Source organism: Danio rerio, chromosome 3 (assembly GCF_049306965.1).
Source record: "Danio rerio strain Tuebingen ecotype United States chromosome 3, GRCz12tu, whole genome shotgun sequence".
In the NCBI taxonomy this organism is placed as follows: Eukaryota; Metazoa; Chordata; class Actinopteri; order Cypriniformes; family Danionidae; genus Danio; species Danio rerio.
Window position 1 is genome coordinate 17,850,139 of NC_133178.1, and position 22,923 is coordinate 17,873,061.

General features: G+C 36.4%; 1 protein-coding gene across 1 annotated transcript in view; it reads right to left on the bottom strand.

Moving 5' to 3' along the window:
• Positions 1 to 22,923, bottom strand: part of grin2ca (glutamate receptor, ionotropic, N-methyl D-aspartate 2Ca) — a 129,601-nt gene that overhangs the window by 61,648 nt on the left and 45,030 nt on the right. Inside the window, exon 4 of the mRNA NM_001365787.1 lies at positions 2,764 to 3,362. Within this exon, the coding sequence (NP_001352716.1) occupies positions 2,764 to 3,362 (599 nt within the window). The remainder of the gene's footprint in view (positions 1 to 2,763; positions 3,363 to 22,923) is intronic.

Genomic DNA, 22,923 nt, shown 5'->3' on the forward strand with positions numbered 1-22,923 from the left:
AATTCAGCATCTAATCAAGTGACATTGATATTTGGTTGATTTTAGGTTGTTAGAAAGTGACCAAAATCCAACGTTGAGTCAACATCTTAAACCAACATCATATTGATGTCAAAAACTGCCATTTATTTATCAGGTATGGCAACCAAAATCCAACGTCTGATAGACATCACAGTGGTAATGTCCACACAACGTTAAGCTGTAACATCATCAGACGTAGATATGCATCTAAGTGGAGTAAAAGTACCAATACTGCACATAAATGTACTCTAAGGAAAGTAAAAGTACACATTTTTAAAACTACTTAGTAAAATACATTTCCTGAGAAAAACTACTCAATTAGTTTGAAAAAATTACTCAAGCAATTTGAGTATTTGTAATTAGTTACTTTACACCACTGGAAACAACCTAATTCTTGAGTTCTTGGGGAAAACTTTTATCGTCAACCCACTTAAATTTGCAAAGACTACTATGTTACCACAATTCCTTCACGTTGTTCCATCACAAATCGTGTGTGTGAAACCCAGCATTTTTTTAGTGTGGTATAAAAACCACTTGTGGTATTTTACAGCAACACACACACACACTGAGATCTCCAGCACGATTTACAACACAATGACCTTGGACTGCACCATCACAGAGCACCTCTCTCTGCCTCTGCCGCTCAAACTCTGGCCCCCCTCTGGACGATTAAAACATTTTCTGACGAAATAGGATTTGTTGTGTTCCCTGGCACAGATGGCACCAGATTGCTCTTTTGGGCAGCCCTGGCAAGAAAGGGCACATCACACGGTATATCTTCGCTCTGATCCCTGTATCTAAATCCGGATGGCACAGACTGGCCGATGTGCAGCAAAGTGAGCACCCTGGTTTTTGGCCCTGCTACAGAAAACTCTTGGCAGATGTTCAAACCTTGCTGTCGCTTTATATCCATCCACCTTCATTTCGCTTATGGGACCCTGTTGGGTCAGGTAAATCCAGAGGTACTCTGGAGTTTTACTAACCTTATCGTAGATTTCATAACATTTGTACACATGGATTTACCCAATACCCCCCATCTGCTGTGTGAAAGCTCTGCCCGACTGTTGCTGATTCCCAGTTTACATACCAATTTGACTACAGTATATAGCAAGCGGAATTAGGATTAGCTTTTCCCATATCAAAGTACACTAAAATATCATATCAAATGTACTCAGATGGTGTCCAATTTCTGATGGATTTTTATTTGATTTATTTCATTATTTACAGCATTACAGAACTTCATTTCTATTGCCTGTTACTTAAGTGTATGTCTTTGCTCTACCAAAAAGACACTTAGTTAATCCAGTAATACCTATGAATGTGAAGACAAAAAAAAAATTGCACAGCCGGTTTAGGTAAAAATGCAGACAGTATCTGTATGGTTGGTTACCAAAATGGTTATCTGCATATATTAATTGTTTGTAATTTATTTATTTGTTTGTTTGTTTATTTGTTTATTTTACTCAATTTACTTTATTTATTTTAAAAAAAGAACAATATATCTGTACTAAAATGGTAATCTGACAATATTATATGTTTTAATGCATTGATATACAACATTTATTTATTTATTTATTTATTTGTTTATTTATATATTTATTTGTTATTTTATTTATTATTAATTGGTTGGAGGTTGGAGGAAAATCCTTTCCTCAGGTGAAGGAGTTTAAGTTTCTCTGGGTTTTGTTCACGACTGAGAGGGATGCAGCGTGAGATTGACAGGCGGATTGGTGCAGCAGCAGCAGTAATGCGGTCGATGTACCGCTCCGTTGTGGTAAAGAAGGAGCTGAGCCAAAGGCAAAGCTTTTGATTTACCAGTCAATCTAAGTTCCTACTCTCAACTATGGTCATGAGCTTTGGGTCATGACTGAAAGGACAAGATGTCGGATAGAATAGGCCGAAATGAATTTCCTACAAAGGGTGGCAGGCACACTCTTATGGAGAGGGTGAGGAGCTCTGACACCCGGAAGGAGCTCGGAGTAGAGCCGCTGCTCCTCCACATTGAGAGAAGTCAGCAGAGGTGGCTCATCTGTTTCAAATGCCTCCTGGAAGTCTACCTAGGGAGGTGTTCTAGGCATGTCCCACCGGGAGGCCTCGGGGAAGACCCAGGACACGCTGACAGGACTATGTCTCTTGGCTGGCCTGAGAACGCCTCGAGATCCCCCCCGGAAGACCAGTAGGTAGTGTCTGGGGAGAGGGAAGTCTGTAGTTCTCTCCTAAGACTGCTGCCTCCGGCTCCGGAAAAGCGGTCGAAAATTAATGAATGGATTTATTTAAAAAAATAAAATGTATTCATTTATTATAATTATTTTTTTATTTATTTATTTATTTTATTTACTTTTTACTTTATTAAATTTATTATAAAAATGAACAATGTATGTACTAAAAGGCTTATTTGACTATATAAGATGTTTTTTATTTATTGGCATACACCACCTATTGTGAGACCGCAACTTGCCCTTAAAGAGAATAGGAGATGAGACTCTGATTGATTTAATGCATGTTACATCCCAAAACACACCTTTAACTCATTAAGACAATAAAGACAACACTTTTACACCATTCACCAGATGCACCAACCATTTTTCCTGTCTTTAAAATAGCAAAAGTGAATTCAGACATGCTGTAAGTGCACCTAAACCTCCATGACAATAAGAAGTACTGGCCAGAATTTATTCAGCCAGAATTATAGCACTTATAGAACTTACACGGTAGTGTTAGTGTCACCAAAAAAGTAAAACCCACCTGTAGAGCGTGCCATTGCTGGCCGGCCGGATGGGACTCAAACAGTCCATGTGTCCATCAGGAATGAAGCCTCTCTGTTTGCGAAAACTCTCCACTCCTTTCACCACGATTGCCACTCCATCCCTGACTCTGTTCCTCAAGCTCATCTTCCAGCGGTCGGTGATGATGCTAATCAGTCCCACTGGGAAGCTGTCTGGGGGCGCAATATTGGGGTTTCCCACCGCAAGGCTAGGGATAAACCAGATGTAGCCTGGACCAACCAGACCCACTTCCCTGGCCATGGAGAAAAGATACTGGGCCTCATCGTGAGAACAGTAAACCAGCAGCACTTGCGCGTCGATCTGTTGTAATAACCGACGTGCACGGAGATCATTCATGCCGTCCGCCGACATGTCAAACGTCAAGGTGTCCTGCAGCTCCCACAGGAAATACGAGGTGTCGATGAAGGAGCGGATGTAGTCCACATAGGTGTCATAGCCCGGGTATAGACTGGTTACCACCACAAAACTGTCCCAGTTGTACTCCTCCATTACCTTGAACATGCCGTTGATCTGCTGTTCGATGGAGGAGCCCAGCTGGAGGAAAGTAGAGCCGTCACCCTGCGAGAGACACGGGACAAACAGAGATCAGAAGCATTTCTACATAAGACACTTCAAATAAACATCCACTTCAAGATTGGAGAAATTTCACTCAATTTAACTGGCTCTAGAAATCAGCTGAAACAAAATGGATTCAAGAGTCCCCCAAATGATGTTTTATATTATGATCAAAATATCTTAATATATTACATTAAATCGGAATAAATTCACACATATATATTTCAATTAAAATTGGGATAATTTATACATTTTATTTTCCCTTTGATGGGTTGCAGCTGGAATGGCATCCGCTGTGTAAAATATATACTGGATAAGTTGTCTGTTCATTCCACTGTTGCGACCCCTAATGATCACAGCGACTAAGCTGAAGGAAAATAAATTTATGAATATAAAAATCATAAATAATGTATAAAGATTTAAATTATATATATATATATATATATATATATATATATATATATATATATATATATATATATATATATATATATATATATATATATATATTAGGGATGCCACAATTTTCAATACAATATTGAACCATTCGGTACGATATCCGGGGTTCAATACACACTTGTGAATTGTGTTTCTTTTGGTTTTACGTTTAAATAATTTATGTGCATTGTGTGCCTGTGTATGTCTACGAGCTGAGATGAGGAAATTCCTCCACACGAGTAAATAATCAATCACTAAGCTCTGAAGTTAGAGGGTGCTTAACCATCATTTCACACTTTAACATGGTAAGCTGCGGTGAAGTGAGGCTACAGTACGAGGAAGCACAGGCTTCGTTTAAATCTGCGGCGTGGAGACATTTTGGTTTTGCCCTTGTATATACTGTAGAGGAAAAAAAACGGCGAACAAAAAAAATGACTGTGTGCAAGCATTGTTTTACACCAGGGGTGTCCAAACTCATCCTGGAGGGCTGGTGTCATGCAAAGTTTAGTTCCAAGCCCAATCAGACACACCTAGGGTAGCTAATCAAGCTCTTATTAGGCTTTCTAAAAACATCCACGCAGGTGTGTTGAGGCAAGTTGGAGCTAAAATCTGCAGGATGCAGATGTGTGTTTGTTTTACACATTTCACGTATAGCCTACTCAAATAGAAACACTTCACCATCTCGCACCCAACTTTACATATGTTTATTTTCAAAATGTAGGAATTTGTGTGTTCCACTGATTGTACATGGGCTATTAGCAGCTGTCAGATTTCAGTGTCCATTTTATTTTATTATACAATACACTAGGAACTAGTGTACTTTTCTTGGCTTTTAAGTAAAATAAATGAGTATTTTAATAAATTGTTTTTATTTTTTTCTTAACCTCTTACTGCCATACTCCTATTGCCTAAGCATAGAATAAACAAATTGTATATGTAAAGTAGTTAAAAATACTAAAACTAATGATAGTACATATATATTAAATGTCGCATATTACTACAGAGCAGGGGTCACCAATCCCGTTCCTGGAGGTCTGGTGCCCTGCAGAGTTTAGACTCAACACACCTGCCTAAGTGTTTCAAGTATACCTAGTAAGACCTTAATTAGCTTGTTCAGGTTTGTTTGATTAGGGTTGGAGCTAAAATCTGCAGGACACCGGCTTTCAGGAAGAAGTTTGGTGATCCCTGTTATAGAGCAATAATTATACAACTGTAACTAATGTATTTCTATCATAAATGTTATCTTTATTTATACGTAATGTGATAAAAACTTCACAGCAATTTTAAAAGTTATTTCTTATTTATAGTGTGAACCATAATCACATTCTTTAAATATACTCAGATCAAAGTTTTTTTCTTTGTTTTCATTTTTTTTCATGTCCAGTCTTTCATGAACAAGTATCAACAGAATATTAAGCTACAATTAATTGCTTTTGATTCTTGTGCAAATATTACATTTACTTCTATCTAAAAAAGCTTTTTTTCGCAAGAGAAAGATAACAAACATCAGGTCGTAGATGCTATTTAGCGTGTATAAACAACATTTTATCATTTTTGAAGCAGTACATGGGGACTGAGTCTAAACTTGACCGAGTTTGAATCAAGCAGATGAAGGCCAAGCGCTGCCACGAGAGGATATTCATATTGAAGCGTTTCCTAAGAGAAAAACTAGACTCACACAGTGATGTCCTTCAGACAAAAGCATTGGGAAAGTAGGGTAAGCCTGTTCATTAGGCCGGGAACAGTAGACGTTACGCTCTATTCCACCTGTTCTCTGACCTCTTTAACTGCTCCAAAAATCACAGAGCTTGAATGCTCATGTCATTGACTGACCATTGCTTTTCAAAAAGTACAAGGTGTGAGACGAGAACACTCAGAGCAATATAATGGGTAAGGTATTTATAAGCTGCTCCCATTACAAAGTTACAAGCCTGTTTCTATAAAACTAGATCTCCAGAGCCTTCTGGTATTGTAGGGGGTCAGAACATTTCTACAGGACCGAACTCAATATTTAGTAAGGGATAATGTACATTCTGCCGGTTACTCTCACAGTATAAAACCGAACAGGCCTTTATTGTGCAAAAAACAATCATCTGAGTGTACATCCTTTGATTGATGGAAGTTGTAAGATGGCTATATGTTTTTACAGTACGTGCCATTTTCTGGCTGAACAAAGTACTTTTCACCTACATTAAAAAAAGTGAAACTACTGTGTCTTTCATTCAAAGTACATTTTTATCTTGGGTTAAAGTCACTATGACCTTTTTATGTGAAGCTGCTTTGACACAATCTACATTGTAAAAGAGCTATACATATAAAGGTGAATTGAATTGAATTAAGTGAAAAAAAATGATGGTTTCTGATTATAACCTGTTTTATATTTAATTTGCCTTAAAAACATAAAACTATCTAACTTTTCTCCCCGTCTCTCACACACATACTGTAGGCTATACTAAATGCACACGTTTCATTTCCAAACACACCTTTTAAATGTGGCAGAAACTCTCGACAACTGAAAATTACTGGATGCTGTGTCTTTAATGTGGTGTAAAGATTATTATTGAAACATCAAGGAGGACGCAGCAAAGACATATTACTTATTAAATTAAAACTACTTTAATTGTTATTTTATGCAACAACCTTCAATTTAAAAGTGAAACATAAGGGCGATCTTAAGCAAAAAAAGACCCCTAATGTGTTTTATGGATTATCTTAAACTGACCAGTTGCTATATATTTTATTTTTTTATTTATTTTTATTTATTTTTTTATAACGATGGAACTTGCAACCTTAGTTGACTAACAAGGATTTTCAGGAATGCCCCTCTGGGCGGGTTGTTGGATTTGCGGGGGCGTTCGTTTGCGCTGGCCTAACAATGGAAAAGGGGTTGTTCTTTGGGCCACCTGGTGGATATTGCGTAAAGCACATAAATGTTTTTTTTTTTTTTTTTTGTGAAAAAGTGGCTTTTGCTGCTGCGCGTGACAAATTGCACCACTGTGCGTGAAGAAACATGCATTCTCTGTGGCCACATCTGTAGATTTCCTCATTATTGAAAATAAAAACATGTGCACACAAGCTTTATAGTGTGACAACATCAACACATTATATGTGCCTAATATTCTAATAAACCGACAGGCTGGAAGTTTTGAGTTTTGCAATTGTGTGAAGAACGTGCGTATAGAACGAAATTGTGTGTTTATATTTGTTTTAAGGTTTTACATGTTATGTGTGTAATGGAGGCCAGCTAGCGAAGTGCTATGCAGGTAAACCTCACTCCTTTGACCTTTATAGTTGCTCTAGTGACAGACGCCAGAGGCCATGGTCTTTAGCCTCCTTTTTAAAAGCAACCGACTCCTATACAAAGAATCGGTGGTTTGTTACAGCTCAGAATGAGTTGGGTACAATAGGACCGATGGGTTACACTTGGGGGCTTGTCTGGGATGGGAGTGAGGTTTAGAGGGGTGAGTGCTAAAGGTGCTCTAGCGACAAACGCTAGAGGTCATGGTCTTTACCGACTCTCATACAATGAATTGGCAGTTCATGCAGCTCAGACCAGGTTAGGTGCAGTAGGACCGATGGGTTAAATATGTTTTTAAAGAAATTAATAATGATGTGTTGTTAGAATATTAATGATACGGTCACACCAAAAAGTCGAGTGTGCATTATCTTCTAATCATTGAACAGAATGGATTCAATTATTGTGCTTATCACATAAATATATCGTGCTAATGTTGCATTTCAAGAAATTTTCAGCCTGATCTCATGAGAAAACCTAAGTATTTTACGTTTTGCCAGTTTAGTGGCTAATTCGTACAAATTTGTTCGAGTTCAGTTGTACGAAGTTGTGCAATTTTTTTTTTTAAAAGGAGGCGTGGGACCTAACCCCACTCCTAAACCCAAGCGTCATTGGGGGATGAGCAAATCGTACTAAATTGTACGAATTAGATCGTACGAATTCATATGAATTAGCCACTAAATCAAAAAGTTACGAATTGCCGTGAGATTTGATATGCTGAACAGTAAATCAGCTCATGAGAACAATTGCTAAAGAATTGTGTAGGGTAAAAAGAACAAGAAAGATTTGTAGTAATTGTAAAAATAGTCTATGTGAGAACCAAAATATACTTGTTGATTCCCTCTGTCTTCAAAAAGCATTATTGATTTCAAATGACCTGATTTAATACTGTTTAATATAGATACGTAATACCAACCTGTGTTAATCAGTAACTAATGATTAATTAAAGCAGACAATGGGGAAGTTGAGATGTATAGCTCTGACCCATTTAGGTAATTAACACATTCATTTACCCTAGCAGTTAATACTAAATGTAGGTAAGGAATTAACACATGACGGCACATTTAATTAAAGCAGAGTTTGATGTATTGCTGATCTATTAATCAGACTGATCTATTTTTAATGAATGGTTTGGTTGTTCACTGTAGTCTTGCATATATTTTATATGCATTACTTTTGATTTTCTATGCAAAATCATACCAGTATTTTTAAGTTACCATGACAACCTGCATTAAACACCAACTCAGGCTTACTGTAGTCAGATCGCTTTGTATTAAAAAAACCTAAAAGCTAAATTATAATACCAAAGTGGCACGAGGAAACAACAGAATGTGCCAAACACACTTATGTGAAATGCTTCTAAATTGAGGACGGGCTGCAGTGGTGCTTTGTATTGCATAATGAGGATAATGCATTGTCAGTGGAGATTATGTCAAGCTTATGTCATCTTGAATTTAATCGTTCTGTCTCCCTCTGCTTTTATCCGTATGCGCTGTAATTGTTGGGGTGTGTGTGAGTTTGCATATTGTTGAAAATGTGTACTGCGGTCTGTCACTGGTGCCTTAAAAGAACTCGGTGACCCATTTGGCCCCGCCTCCTTCAACTCCAGGCCCCTCCTACTTTACACTAATCCCCACCCACTCTCTCTGACATCACGTGGAACATCTAAATGCAGAGCTTTGGAAAGGATTACAAGCCTCACCGTCAACACATATGGACACCACAGAGAAACCCCAGCCCGTATTAATGCTTGTTAACATATTTCATGCATATCCTTATCCAGCAATACGTAAATACAGCAGGCTTTCCGACAAAACACACATTATTTGTGCTCAGGACTGTGTCTGTGAGTATAGGAGGATTTATAATTCTACTCTGCCACATGTTATGGAGGTATTATGTTATTTTGCGGCACAAACATTAAGCATTGTAAAACATTTGGAGCAGCTCCAAAAAATGATCATTTTATTTTTTATGTTTATTGTTTTTATGTTTTAGTTAACTTGATTTCAATTTTAAAAAGATTTCAGTGTTAACTGTATTTGTGCTATAAACTTTTCTAATTTTATTAGCCATTCTGAAAGTTGACTAGATTTAAAATAGTCCGTTTGATAAAGTTAGAAACAGTGTTGGTGGTAACGTGTTATAAGTAACGCGCGTTACATAATAATAGGGCTGGACGATTTGGCCTAAAATTAAAGTTTCATTTAATTGAACATTTTAACTCGATTACAATTAATGAATGATTATTTTATATATATATTTACTTTTTTCTCCTAATAGTTCACTGATGTACAGTAAATATGCTCACATATTACAGATTTTTAAATAAAGGGTGCATTATTTGATTTAAAAATAATTGAATATATTTGAATATAATTGAAATAATCTTTGTTTATTTATTGAACCTCAACGTTGAACAACTCAAATTAATTCACACTTTGCTTGAAACCAACAGTCACTTATTTTACAAGAAAAGTGAAAATAAATAACTTGCATTTTTGAAAACATTAATTATTTTCAATGTTTTTTGTAATAGAAAATATGCCGTCTCAAGGTATCTCTGGCGTAGCTTCCAATCATCTTCAATGTAGTGCAAACGTGCGACTTGTAGTTAAATTTTTGGGTCACGTGACTCCACACGCGGTAGGGAAAGTAATTTAAAAAATTGACCTAAAAAATGTTATCATTTATCGGTCCTGAATGTTGATTTCGATTACTTTTCGATAAATTGCTCAGCCCTACATAATAATATAACTTTGTTAAAGTAATGAGTAAAGCAACGCAATACTTTTAAAAATAAGTAATATTATTTGAGTTACTTTTAGAAAAATGTAACGCAAGTTACTTTTTACTTTGCTTAATTGGCTTTTACAAAATATATTGCAAAATAAAATTAACTTAGTAATTAATCACATTCTCAATGAGAGAGCATGCTGCGAGGAAACAGACCGTCGGCTCGCACTCATCATCATCATCATCAGGTCTCTTTTTTCACAGCAGATGAGTCAGTGTACTACTCTAGTTACTGAATAACTCAGCATATGGGTTTATTTTGAGTCAGAGAAGGTATCTGGTATGTTAGCACTGAAGAATTGAACTCGGTTTAATTGGTTCAACAAGGCAAGTGAATTAGCCATGTATAAAAACCTAAATGTTAGAAACATTGAACCAGCTTCCCAAAACTCCTTACCAAACACACTGTATTAAGGAGAACATTTTTTATTACACTGTGTTTTTAAATGACTTTTATCATTTGGTGCTTGTTTCAGAGTTACTTATTTAAAAAGGTCTTATTTGTTAACCTGTAGTTAATGCATAAACTAACATTAATTAAAATTGTGTGATATTAAAAAGAATATTACAAAGAACACTTAACTTAACACTTGCATTTAAAATCATGCATTAATTAATACTGAACAATGATTGATAAATTCTGTAAAAGTATTAAATACATTAATTAGCATTCATGAATGAAACCCTAGTTTCCCAGTGATGGGTTGCAGCTGGAAGGGCATCCGCTACGTAAAACATATGCTGGATAAGTTGCTGGTTCATTCCATTGTGGCGACCCCAGATTAATAAAAGGACTAAGCCGAAAAGTAAATGATAAAATGAATAATGAAACGATATTGTATATTATTAACAACTAACAATAACAACTTCTACAGCACTTACAAATTTTGGTTAATGTCAATTTACTAGTACATTTTAAGATACTTTAAAATTTGATATTAAGATTAGTTAATAATCATGAACATTTTAATTAATTAACAGCTTAATAACTGCTTTAATATTAACAAAAGTCAATAAATTATGTAGTGTTCATTGTTTGTTCATGTTAATAAATACAAACTTTCACTAACCAATGGAACCTAATTGTAAAGTGTTACCTGTTAGTTAAAAAAAACCTAAAGTATCTATGTAACAGTAAACTAATATTAACAAATAAATGCTTATTTTAAAGTGCTACTAACAAAATACATGCATAGTTACATTTGTATCAATCTGCATCTGTCAAAATAAAGTGTCAAGTATTACATTTTGGGTATAAAGTATAAAAGAAATCCACCTTATCAAGAAAAATGGGGTGACTCTTTTATTTATTTACCAATTTATACTTATATTTCTGACTGCTGTTAAAAATGACAGTCAACACATTTGTCTTGTCATCCTTTATTAAGAGCATAAGGTATGTTTACCTTATTTTACCTTAAGATTTTATTTGTATACGATTTTGACCTTACTGTAAACATTTGTTCATGCCAGCAAAGACTTCTAAACTGTGTGTGTGAGTGATAAAAGCTCCCATGTGCACTTCACAATTCTTTTTTGATCCAAAATCACACACAAATATTCACTTTTCACCTTCTCTCTGTGGTTTTCTCTTGGCTATCTCCTCTCATTACTCAACTGTAGGTGTCCTGGTTCAGTCAAAAGATAAATATAATAGCTTAGCCGCTTATGCGCGCTTTATCTCCAAAGAAAACTTCTCTGTGTGTGTTTCTCCGTGTGTGTGTGTGTGTGTGAGATAGAGAGTCCACACTGCTCACCAAAACCTGTGGCTCTGTGCACAGCCAGATAAAGCAAATCTCTCGCGTCCAAGCAAAGCAAATATCAAGAGAAGCCCAGTGAACCAATACAGCTTATGAAGAAATCATAAAGGTATATATCGGCAGAGGATGTGTTCATTTGCTATTCTATTTCCTCACACCTGAAAACGGTTAACGGCGCCTTCTAGATCTCCACCCGCGCAGCTGAAAACAGCAAGAAGGCTGCATTGATCCGTGATTGACTGCTGAGAGGAAACACACAATCATTTCATTCTCATTGTGCGCTTGACGTATGAACACTCGCTTCGCTATGAGATTAGATTCTGTAACACGGCCCGCAAGAACAACACAGTCCAAATAAATGATTTTTTTTTGTTGACTAAATTGGATTCTGGTTGTAGTGGGGGGATCAAGGGCATGGCCGTGAATGTCTAAAGATTTTTATTATATTTTTTTTGCAAGGGAACAGATGACCAAAATATAGCCTGACGTCTACATTTGGCTTAGTAAAAGACTAAGAATAAGAGACAGAATAAGGTTACATGCGGTAACAAGGGTTCTACATGCACAACATGTATGTAGCGTATTGTTCTATTTCATTTACTAGCATTATAATAACCTTAGAGACTGAGAGCATAGGACTATATATAGCCACAAGGAATAAGGTTAAGTTCAGGGAGAGGTGTAAGGATAAGATGGCGCTCTAGGGTGGTTTTTAACAGCAGATGGCGCTCTATGCTAATTTTTAACAGCAGATGGCGCTCTAGAGTACTTTTTGACACCAGAATGTGCTCTAGGCTAGTTTTTAACAGCAGATGGCGCTCTAGGGTAGTTTTTAATTGTAGATGGTGCTCTAGGCTAGTTTTTAACAGCAGATGGCGCTATAGGCTAGTTTTTAATTGTAGATAGTGCTCTAGGCTAGTTTTTAACACCAGATGGTTCTATAGGGAAGTTTTAACAGCAGATCGTGCTCTATGCTAGTTTTTGACAGCAGATGGCGCTATAGGCTAGTTTTTAATTGTAGATGGTGCTCTAGGCTAGTTTTTAACACCAGATGGTTCTATAGGCTAGTTTTAACAGCAGATCGTGCTCTATGCTAGTTTTTGACAGCAGATGGTGCTATAGGCTAGTTTTTAATTGTAGATGGTGCTCTAGGCTAGTTTTTAACAGCAGATGGTTCTATAGGGTAGTTTTAACAGCAGATGGTGCTCTATGCTAGTTTTTGACAGCAGATGGCGCTATAGGCTAGTTTTTAATTGTAGATGGTGCTCTAGGCTAGTTTTTAACACCAGATGGTTCTATAGGGAAGTTTTAACAGCAGATCGTGCTCTATGCTAGTTTTTGACAGCAGATGGCGCTATAGGCTAGTTTTTAATTGTAGATGGTGCTCTAGGCTAGTTTTTAACACCAGATGGTTCTATAGGCTAGTTTTAACAGCAGATCGTGCTCTATGCTAGTTTTTGACAGCAGATGGTGCTATATGCTAGTTTTTAATTATAGATGGTGCTCTAGGCTAGTTTTTAACAGCAGATGGTTCTATAGGGTAGTTTTAACAGCAGATGGTGCTCTATGCTAGTTTTTGACAGCAGATGGCGCTCCAGGCTAGATTTTTAAACAGCAGATGGCGCTCTAGGGTAGTTTTTGACAGCAGATAGTTCTATAGGGAAGTTTTAACAGCAGATCGTGCTCTATGCTAGTTTTTGACAGCAGATGGCGCTATAGGCTAGTTTTTAATTGTAGATGGTGCTCTAGGCTAGTTTTTAACAGCAGATGGTTCTATAGGGTAGTTTTAACAGCAGATGGTGCTCTATGCTAGTTTTTGACAGCAGATGGCGCTCCAGGCTAGATTTTTAAACAGCAGATGGTGCTCTAAAGTAGTTTTTGACAGCAGATAGTGCTTTAGACTAGTTTTTAAGTGCAGATTGCGCTTTAGGGTAGTTTATTATTGTAGATGGTGTCCACTCTAGTATTTACCAGCGGATGGTGCTTGCTAAGCTAGGCTAGTTTTTAGAGGCTGCTGTGTGGTAGGTTTTAACAGCAGATGGCGTTCTCGAATTTATTTATTTTTTATCAGCAAAGGGTGTTCTAGGTTAGTTTTATATAGTAGATGGCGCTCTAGGCTAGTTTTTAATAGCAGGTGGTGCTCTAGGCTAGTTTTTAGCAGCAGATGGCGCTCTAGGCTAGTTTTTAACAGCAGGTTGCGCTCTAGGGTAGTTTTGGACAGCAGATGGTGCTCTAGGGCAGTGGTTCTCAAAGTGGGGGTCGGGACCCCCCGAGGGGTCGCCGGACAATGAAGGGGGCTCGTCGGTGATTTCCAAAAATCTATTTATTTTTAATAAACCATAAGAATTACCATATTTTATCCATAACCTACTGAAGAAAAAAATCGTTTATAGTTACTATATACTATATAGTTCCTATAGTATCTTATAGTTACTATTTATATTGGATTGTGACCCTTAGGGGTAATTACATTATATTAAAGACACAAAGACTGAGACGTCACAAAGAAAGAAACGTCAGATGCAGCAGATTGATTTCATAACACCAGGTTAAACTTTCTGGCCCATTTAAAGCACTGACATACATTAAAAGAATTAAATAAAGAATAGACTTGGGTCTATGGTGTGTGCGCGCCATTGCATCACCTCAGAGGATATTGGGGGTCGCAAGTCACAGGCATTGTCATTTTGGAGGTCGCAGGCTGAAAAGTTTGGGAAACCCTGCTCTAGGGTAGTTTTTGACTGCGGACGGTGCTCAAAGCTAGTTTTAAACAGCAGATGGTGCTCAAGGGTAGTTTTTAACAGCAGATGGCGCTCTACGTTTTTAGCAGCAGATGGTGCTCAAAGCTAGTTTTAAACAGCAAATAGCACTCTACTCTAGGTTTTAGCAGTGGATGGTGCTATAGGCTAGTTTTTACTCGCAGTTGGCATTCAAGGCTAGTTTTTCACAGCTTCACACCATTTAGGATAGTTTTTAATAGCTGACGATGCACTAGGCTAGTTTGTACCAACAGATGGCACTCTAGTTTTTACCAACAGACAGCACTTTAGGCTAGTTTTTAACAGCAGATGGCGCTTTAGGCTGGATTTTAACAGCAGATGGCACCTTAGGCTAATTTGAAACAGCAGCTAAATTTTAATTGCTGGTGAAGCTCTAGGCTAGTTTTTAACAGCAGGTGGTGCTCTAGGCTAGTCTGAAACGGCAGATGGTGCTCTAGGCCAGTTTTTAACAGCAGATAGTGCTCTAGGGTAGTTTTTAAAACCAGAGGCTGCTCTGTGGTATGTTTTAACAGCAGGGGGCATTCTAGAATTTATTTATTTTTTATCAGCAGAGGGTGTTCTAGGTTAGTTTCATATAGTAGATGGCGCTTGAGGCTAGTTTTAAACAACTCTATTTCTCCTTAACTTTTATTGAGTATGGGCGTTTGTTGAAAATTACTTTCAGAATTGATTCAAAGGAGGTCTGTGATACATTTTTGGAAACGGATGAAGGTTAAAAAACTCTGTTGACTTGCCTGGAACGATGCCTATTAGTTAATCAATACTTGAGTCATTTTTAAAGCCAAAATAGAAAGTGGAGCATTTGCATTTGTCTGTGTTCACCTATCACAGCAGTATTTTAGGTTACTATGGTTACAGCGGCCCATTTCTGTTAATCAGCCCCTGATTAGAAGTACTTTGTCTTGAAGTCATTGTGACCTTGTCCTGCAGTTTGAATGCTTTCAGTCTCGTCACTGTTTCTGTTTGACTGCATCCTGGATGTTAGTGTTTTAAGTGGGATTATTTTGTTTCTGAACTTTGTTTAGTGGACATATTGCATGCCTGACATTTATTAAAAACAGACCATTAAAGCATGACCTCAAACTTTAATCAAAAATTAATCTCACAATTCATGTTTCAATGTCATGTTTTATGAAGTGATTTTAAGAAGATGCTTGTAAATCATGATGGAAATCATCAGTAGATGAACCTCTTAAAGGAAAGGATATAAAAATGTTGGTTGCAAAATGGTCATAAAACTTTCAGTTACAATCAATTTAGGTGGAGAAAAAACACCTTGATTAATATTATAGTATGTCCAAATGCTACAAAAAAGCATTTAAGAATGAATAATAATAAATAATAATACATTTAGAGGAAAATGGTGAACAAATTCACAAAAAGCACAAACATTCATTCATTTTCATTTCTTTTCGGAATGAACCGCCAACTTATCCAGCAAGTTTTTACGCAGCGGATGCCCTTCCAGCCGCAACCCATCTCTGGGAAACATCCACACACAGTCATTCACACACACACACACACACACTACGAACAATTTAGCCTATCCAATTCACCTGTACCGCATGTCTTTGGACTGTGGGGGAAACCAGAGCACCCGGAGGAAACCCACGCGAACGCAGGGAGAACATGCAAACTCCACACAGAAACACCAACTGAGCCGAGGTTCGAACCAGCAACCCAGCGACCTTCTTGCTGTGAGGCGAACGTGCTACCCACTGCGGCGCCAAAAGCACAAACAGTAATAATATTTAGAAAATGAAAATTGCGACACCAATCACACTTTTCCCTTAAAATAAATATTATCTAGCATCACAGTGGCACAATGGGTCAGATGGCATTTCTGTGTGGAGTTTGCATGTTCTCCCTGTGTTCATGTGGGTTTCCTCACAGTGCTCCCGTCCGTCCGTCCATCCATCCATCCATCCATCCATCCATCCATCCATCCATCCATCCATCCATCTACAGTATCTGTCCGCCTGTCCATCCATCCATCCATCCATCCATCCATCCATCCATCCATCCATCCATCCATCTACAGTGTCTGTCTGTCTGTCTGTCCATCCATCCATCTACAGTGTCTGTCTGTCTGTCTGTCTGTCTGTCTGTCTGTCTGTCTGTCTGTCTGTCTATCTATCTATCTATCTATCTATCTATCTATCTATCTATCTATCTATCTATCTATCTATCTATCTATCTATCTATCTATCTATCTATCTATCTATCTATCTATCTATCTATCTATCTATCTATCTATCTATCTATCTATCTATCTATCTATCTCTGCCTGTCTGAATATACGTAAAATGTAATACACTTTTTTTTTATTTGGTCTGGTTGAAAACGGAATATATTTATTGAACCTGCAATATTCTCCTGCTTGCCATTATGTTCTGCGGTCCTACAGTAATAAAAAGTTTTCATATCCAGATATATGGTTCTAGCGTTAGAAACAGACATATTCTGCTCCAGTGCATTGAGTATTTTGAATAAAAATATAATCACATGCTGAAATATGGCCACAGAATCACAAAGCAACAGTTTCAACTCTCTAGACGTCATGAACCAAACGTCAGAGGTCCATTTTATAGCTTCATATTGTGCCATAAATAAACATGATGTTTTTTTTTCTGAATTTGTTCCTGGAACTGTGCTCATGTCATTGTTCAAATCTATTTGCATAAGAGCAATAAAACAGACAGGAATCATCTATTGTCTCCTGTAGCTTCATTTGGAACTGGAGCAAAGGTCAGCTGATCTCAGTTTGGTCTGACCAACACTGTGATTCACTAGAGGATGTAGAGAATTGGTTATTGTAAATGTAAAATAGTTCAGTAATGATCTATGTGAAAACATACTCTTTAGCAAGTAACTTATAAAATACTCTTGACTTACTACTAAAATAGTGACATTACTTTAAGGTTGGTAATTCATAAAAGAAAAGTTTGATGCAGAAATCACTGTGCTTAACTTTAAGTAACTGCCTAAATAAAGTAAAACGCCAATTAAAAAACAACATTTGCAATCTTGAATTTTCAGTTTTTTAAATCAACCCAGACTCATTCTGAAAACGTACATCTATACATTTTTGGAGACCACCAAATACGTCCTAGGAGCTAAGGTTTTTTTTTTTTTTTGCAGTGTTTGTTTTCACGAATATACCAGAGGCAGCTGTGTTTGTTTTTTGAAATCTCATATTTCTTTTGCGAGTGTCGCTCGCGCCTTCTATTCTTACATAAATCCATCAGAGGCGACTGTTTGACTGACTGACTGACAGACGGACTGACCGACAGATCGACTGATCAATCCTCCTCCTTCCCTAAAGCCAACCAATAGTATTTTAAAAAGCAAAGATTGACCCGCCCAGCCACTTTCCTAAACCCAACCAACAATTTTAAAAAGCAATCCAGAAAAAGAAAAGCCCTTACCTGATAATAATTGTTGGCTTTTTTTTCAGGGTTAACTAATGTGATATCCCAATTGCAACATAGAAATACTATAGACTGTAATACTGTAGGGAGATATCTCTGTAGACTGATGCCATTTTTCTGGATTAATTATTGTGATCTCCTAAATGTAAAAGAGAAATACTGGGAAATCTCTGTAGACTGAAGGCAAATGTCAACAAAATCACCTGTTTTGTCTTTACTTTAGACATTACGCAAGAGAATCATTCAAACACTAGTTCTAAAGTGACATTGGTAAATTAGTAAAGGCTTCTACTGTTCTGATTGTCAGCTGTAGATGTGAATGAATGGAGGGAGAAAGTAGTTCCTAATACAAAAGAATTTTTAGATTCTCCGTGTTTGATTTTCTTTATATACATGAGCAATATCACACTCGTAGCAGTGAGATGTGGCTGTATATTGTCACTGGTGGGAGGCCAGTGCTGATATACAGCCATATCACACTGCTACAAGTGTGATATTGCTCATATATATATATATATATATATATATATATATATATATATATATATATATATATATATATATATATATATATATATATATATATAAATATATATTAAGGGTGTCACGATCCTCCAAATCCTCGATTCGATTACATTTTCAATTCTAAAGGCACGATTCGATTCGATTTTCAATTATGAATAATCAATTAATGACCAATTAATTATTTGTAGCCTACCGTTTAAACTACCTGATCTGCATGGTCTTTGTTTTACCCATAAACAAATCATACAGTACATAAACATACAGTAAATGAATGAAGGCAAGATACACACATAATTACCACCTGTCAATCACTTTTTTCTGCGGGACTCGTGAATAGGCGGTGATCTGTGTCGTTAAAATGGCGTCGGTAAAAACGACGCACAAACCAACAGGAACCAGCCAACAGTATCTGAGGTGTTCGCTAAAATGACAACGTACAAGTGAGTGAAAGATTGAAGCAGTCCTCTGACTGCCTGGACCTGCTGTCTCAAGCTCATATGGCTGTGTGTGCGTCTGTGTCTGTGTGGTCACGTGATGTGCATTTTCAGAGGTAGAGAGGAAGGAGGGCTGCTCAGAAACGCTACACGCCACTGTGGATGTCAAATCGTTGTCATTCTAAAATGCCTTTTAAAAACAAACACAGTGTAAACAGGGCCTGAGTGTGTACTTTTCGCGAGCGGATTTGCAACGGGGGCGGGCAGAGGATTGCGATGCCGATGTTGTCTATCGGACGAACAGTACGTAATACGTACATAGTAGAGCTTGCAAAACTGTGTTTTTTTGTCTACAACACGAACGTTGTCAACATAACTCACTGCAAATCCAAAATTCTTACACACCGGCAACTTCATTTAAAGAGGAGAGGGTTTAAGTTCTGTCGACGGGTCTCCTGCGTCTGCACAGTTTAACAAGCACTTCAACAAGCCTGTTTTTTTCCTGCTTGGCAAGCCAAGCTGACGTGACATGGGGGCGTGGACGCATCGACAATTCTATTTTTTGATTCGATAATCGAAATTGAGCATAAATTTGAGCGGTTTCGATTAAAAATCAAAATCATGACACCCCTAATATGTATATATATAGACTTTACAGACCTGAAACTTGCCTATAGCACTTATTCATTATTGCTCTTGGTTGTGTAAATTGCTTCCTTGTCCTCATTTGTAAGTCGCTTTGGATAAAAGCGTCTGCTAAATGACTAAATGTAAATGTAAAATATATATACATATATATATATATATATATATATATATATATATATATATAGAGAGAGAGAGAGAGAGAGAGAGAGAGAGAGAGGGAGAGAGAGACAGAGAGAGAGAGAGAGAAAGAGAGAGAGAATTGTGCAATATTGTTAACCACTATAGGGGTGATCAAATGTATATTTATATTACCTGTTATATTATTAATAATAATATTATTTAAGATACTAATCAGTGTGAGTTATTTTCTACCATCTAAGGAGCAAACCCCCAGTCATCTTGACATGACATTCTTCATGGGGGATCAAGGGTTATTTAGTGAGGTCAATCCCCCAGTAATTTGCAGTTTGTCAAGTTTTTGTCCTCAAACGTATCCTGTGTGTAGTAGTTCCTTACACATCTTATCCAAAGCCTTCTGTTTTGTTTTGTGGAAATGTAATACAATCGAAACCAGTCTGAAAAGTACAGAGCAGCGTGTTTATCTGAAAACAATTGCACTTCTTAGAATGTTCATCAGCCAATCAGAATCAAGCAACTCAGTGGCGCCTTAGAATAAATATCAAAGTCAATATCAGCTTGGTTCCACACAATTGATTTGTGTTGGGACAACATGATGGAATAAAGTTAACTTGTTAGTTTTTACAAATTTATGTGGATTGAGCATGAAACAATGAAGTTGCAACTCAACAATTGTGTTGTTTCAGCTCATTTTATATAAGTAGTTTGAACACACTTAATTTTTTGAGTGTATAAGTTTATAAATATCAGTATAAATCAAATTATAACAAGTTAGCATTTATAAAATAAGCTTGGATGTAAATTACTGCATCATTCTTTGTTTCCAGCCCTTTATAGTAATAATTTCATATGAATCCACCCCTTACATCATCTAAAAGATAAAGCAAATTAATGCTTAATGATGTATCACGCACAGAAAAACTAACCCAAACAACGCCAAACTACATTCAGGCAGAGGAAAGCAATAGAGCTTGTAAACAATGGTAAAATGATGAATGATGGTTCTCTAATTAGCCTCAATTTCCCAAGTGGTGTGCTGAAAAAAACAAGAGTTTCTGAAAATGAACACCGGACTCAATGCTGTATCCCAGGGTATTTCAGCATTGAGAGACTGCTGCTTGTGCCTAATTTGACTTTTTCATTACCTTGCATCAGGGACTCATATTGCTCAGTCATACAAGTATTGTATTAATAAAGCCACACTTAATAGCTTTTTTTAGAACAGGAAAATTCATAAAGGCCAATTTAATCAACCAGCTTCTCCAATTAACTTTGCTTTCACACCAGAGCATCTGACGCCAACCCAAATCTGACATCAAGAGACTGTTGTTTGTTTAGTTGTGATGTTATTCATTTGTGTTTGTTTGGTTTTTAGCGGCAAAATTTTCAGTAGCGACGAATTGCTTTAATAAGTTGTTACATAGAAACAATTGCGAGCAGGGTTCACATTTGTGCACATTACATAGTTTAATAACACTTTAGTTTAAGTAAACATTCACACCATTTATACTGGTTTATTACCTGCATATTAACAAGATATTAACTGTTTATTAGCAGCCAAAAAGTGGGATCTACTTTACATCCCCAATTCCTAAACCCTACTAAATCCACATTAATATTGAGCTAAAAGTCTAAGGAAACGGTTAGTTTATTAAATAGTACATTAAAATAAAGTGTGATCTAAAGTTTATATTTGGCAACTTATCCAAAACAACTTACATTTCTTTAGATTTTATTAAACGTAATTCATTCTCTGGGAATCAATCCCATGACCTCATGCTTTTTGGGTTGAGCATTAGGAAAGCAAATTGATAACACAAAAATGTAATGGTTTCAGATCCAAAATATGTTTACTGTATGTCTATGACAAATCTACATTATAATCAAGGTGTTAATGGAATTGGATCCATGATCTTGGCTTTGTTTGTGACATTTGCAGAATTGCTTCTCATTGTGATGCAAACATAACAAAATTTTATATATATATAAAATTATATATATATATATATATATATATATATATATATATATATATATATATATATATATATTTTTTTTTTTTTTAATAAATGGACTAAAATTACATTTAAGCCATTAATAGTTAATAATGCATATCTTCTATGGGAATCAAACCCTTGACCTAGAAGTTACTGCAACCACACTTTTCTATTTGACAAACAGGAATGCTGCTCCATCTACTGCAGGGGTGTCCAAATTTTTTGGGCCGAGGGCCAGATGCAAAAAAAACAACGTTGTCGCGGGCCAAATTTTACATACATCACACAGACACGCATATATATATATATATATATATATATATATATATATATATATATATATATATATATATATATATATATACAGTTGAAGTCAGTATTGTTAGCGAGAAGATTTTTTTCCACACATTTCTAAACATATTAGTTTTAGTAACTCATTTCTAATAACTGATTTATTTTATCTTTGCCATGATGACAGTAAATAATATTTGACTAGATATTTTTAAGACACTTCTATACAGCTTAAAGTGACATTTAAAGGCTTAACTAGGTTAATCAAGGTAACTAGTCAAGTTAAGGTAATTAGGCAAGTTATTTTATTACAATGGTTTGTTCTGAAGACTTAAGGGGCTAATAATTTTGACCTTAAATGGTTCATAAAAAAATTAAAACCGCTTTTATTCTAGCCGAAATACAACAAATAAGACTTTCTCCAGAAGAAAAAATATTATCAGACATACTGTAAAAATGTCCTTGACCTGTTAAACATCATTTGGGAAATATTTAAAAAAGAAGAAATAAATCAAAGAGGGGCTAATAATTCAGACTTCAACTGTGTGTATACAGACAGACAGACAGACAGACAGACAGACAGACAGACAGACAGACAGACAGATAGACAGATAGATAGATAGATAGATAGATAGATAGATAGATAGATAGATAGATAGATAGATAGATAGATAGATAGATAGATAGATAGATAGATAGATAGATAGATAGATAGATAGATCTAGACAAGAACTGCTGCTTAATTGAATGCATGTAATAGCGACACCCGGTGGTTATTTATTGAATTACGTTCATTTTTGTATAGCGGGCCAGATTCTATTGATATTTATAAAAAGCCTCGCGGGCCGCTACAAAACTGATTGCGGGCCGCAGATGGCCCGCGGGCCGTAGTTTGGACACGCCTGATCTACTGTATATTACAGTAGATCATTTTGGACCAAAAAGATGCATAGTTGCATCAAGATGCATCATTGTATTCAAAGCATTAATAAAAGATCTTACATTCCATAAGAACTGAACCCATAAAGCAA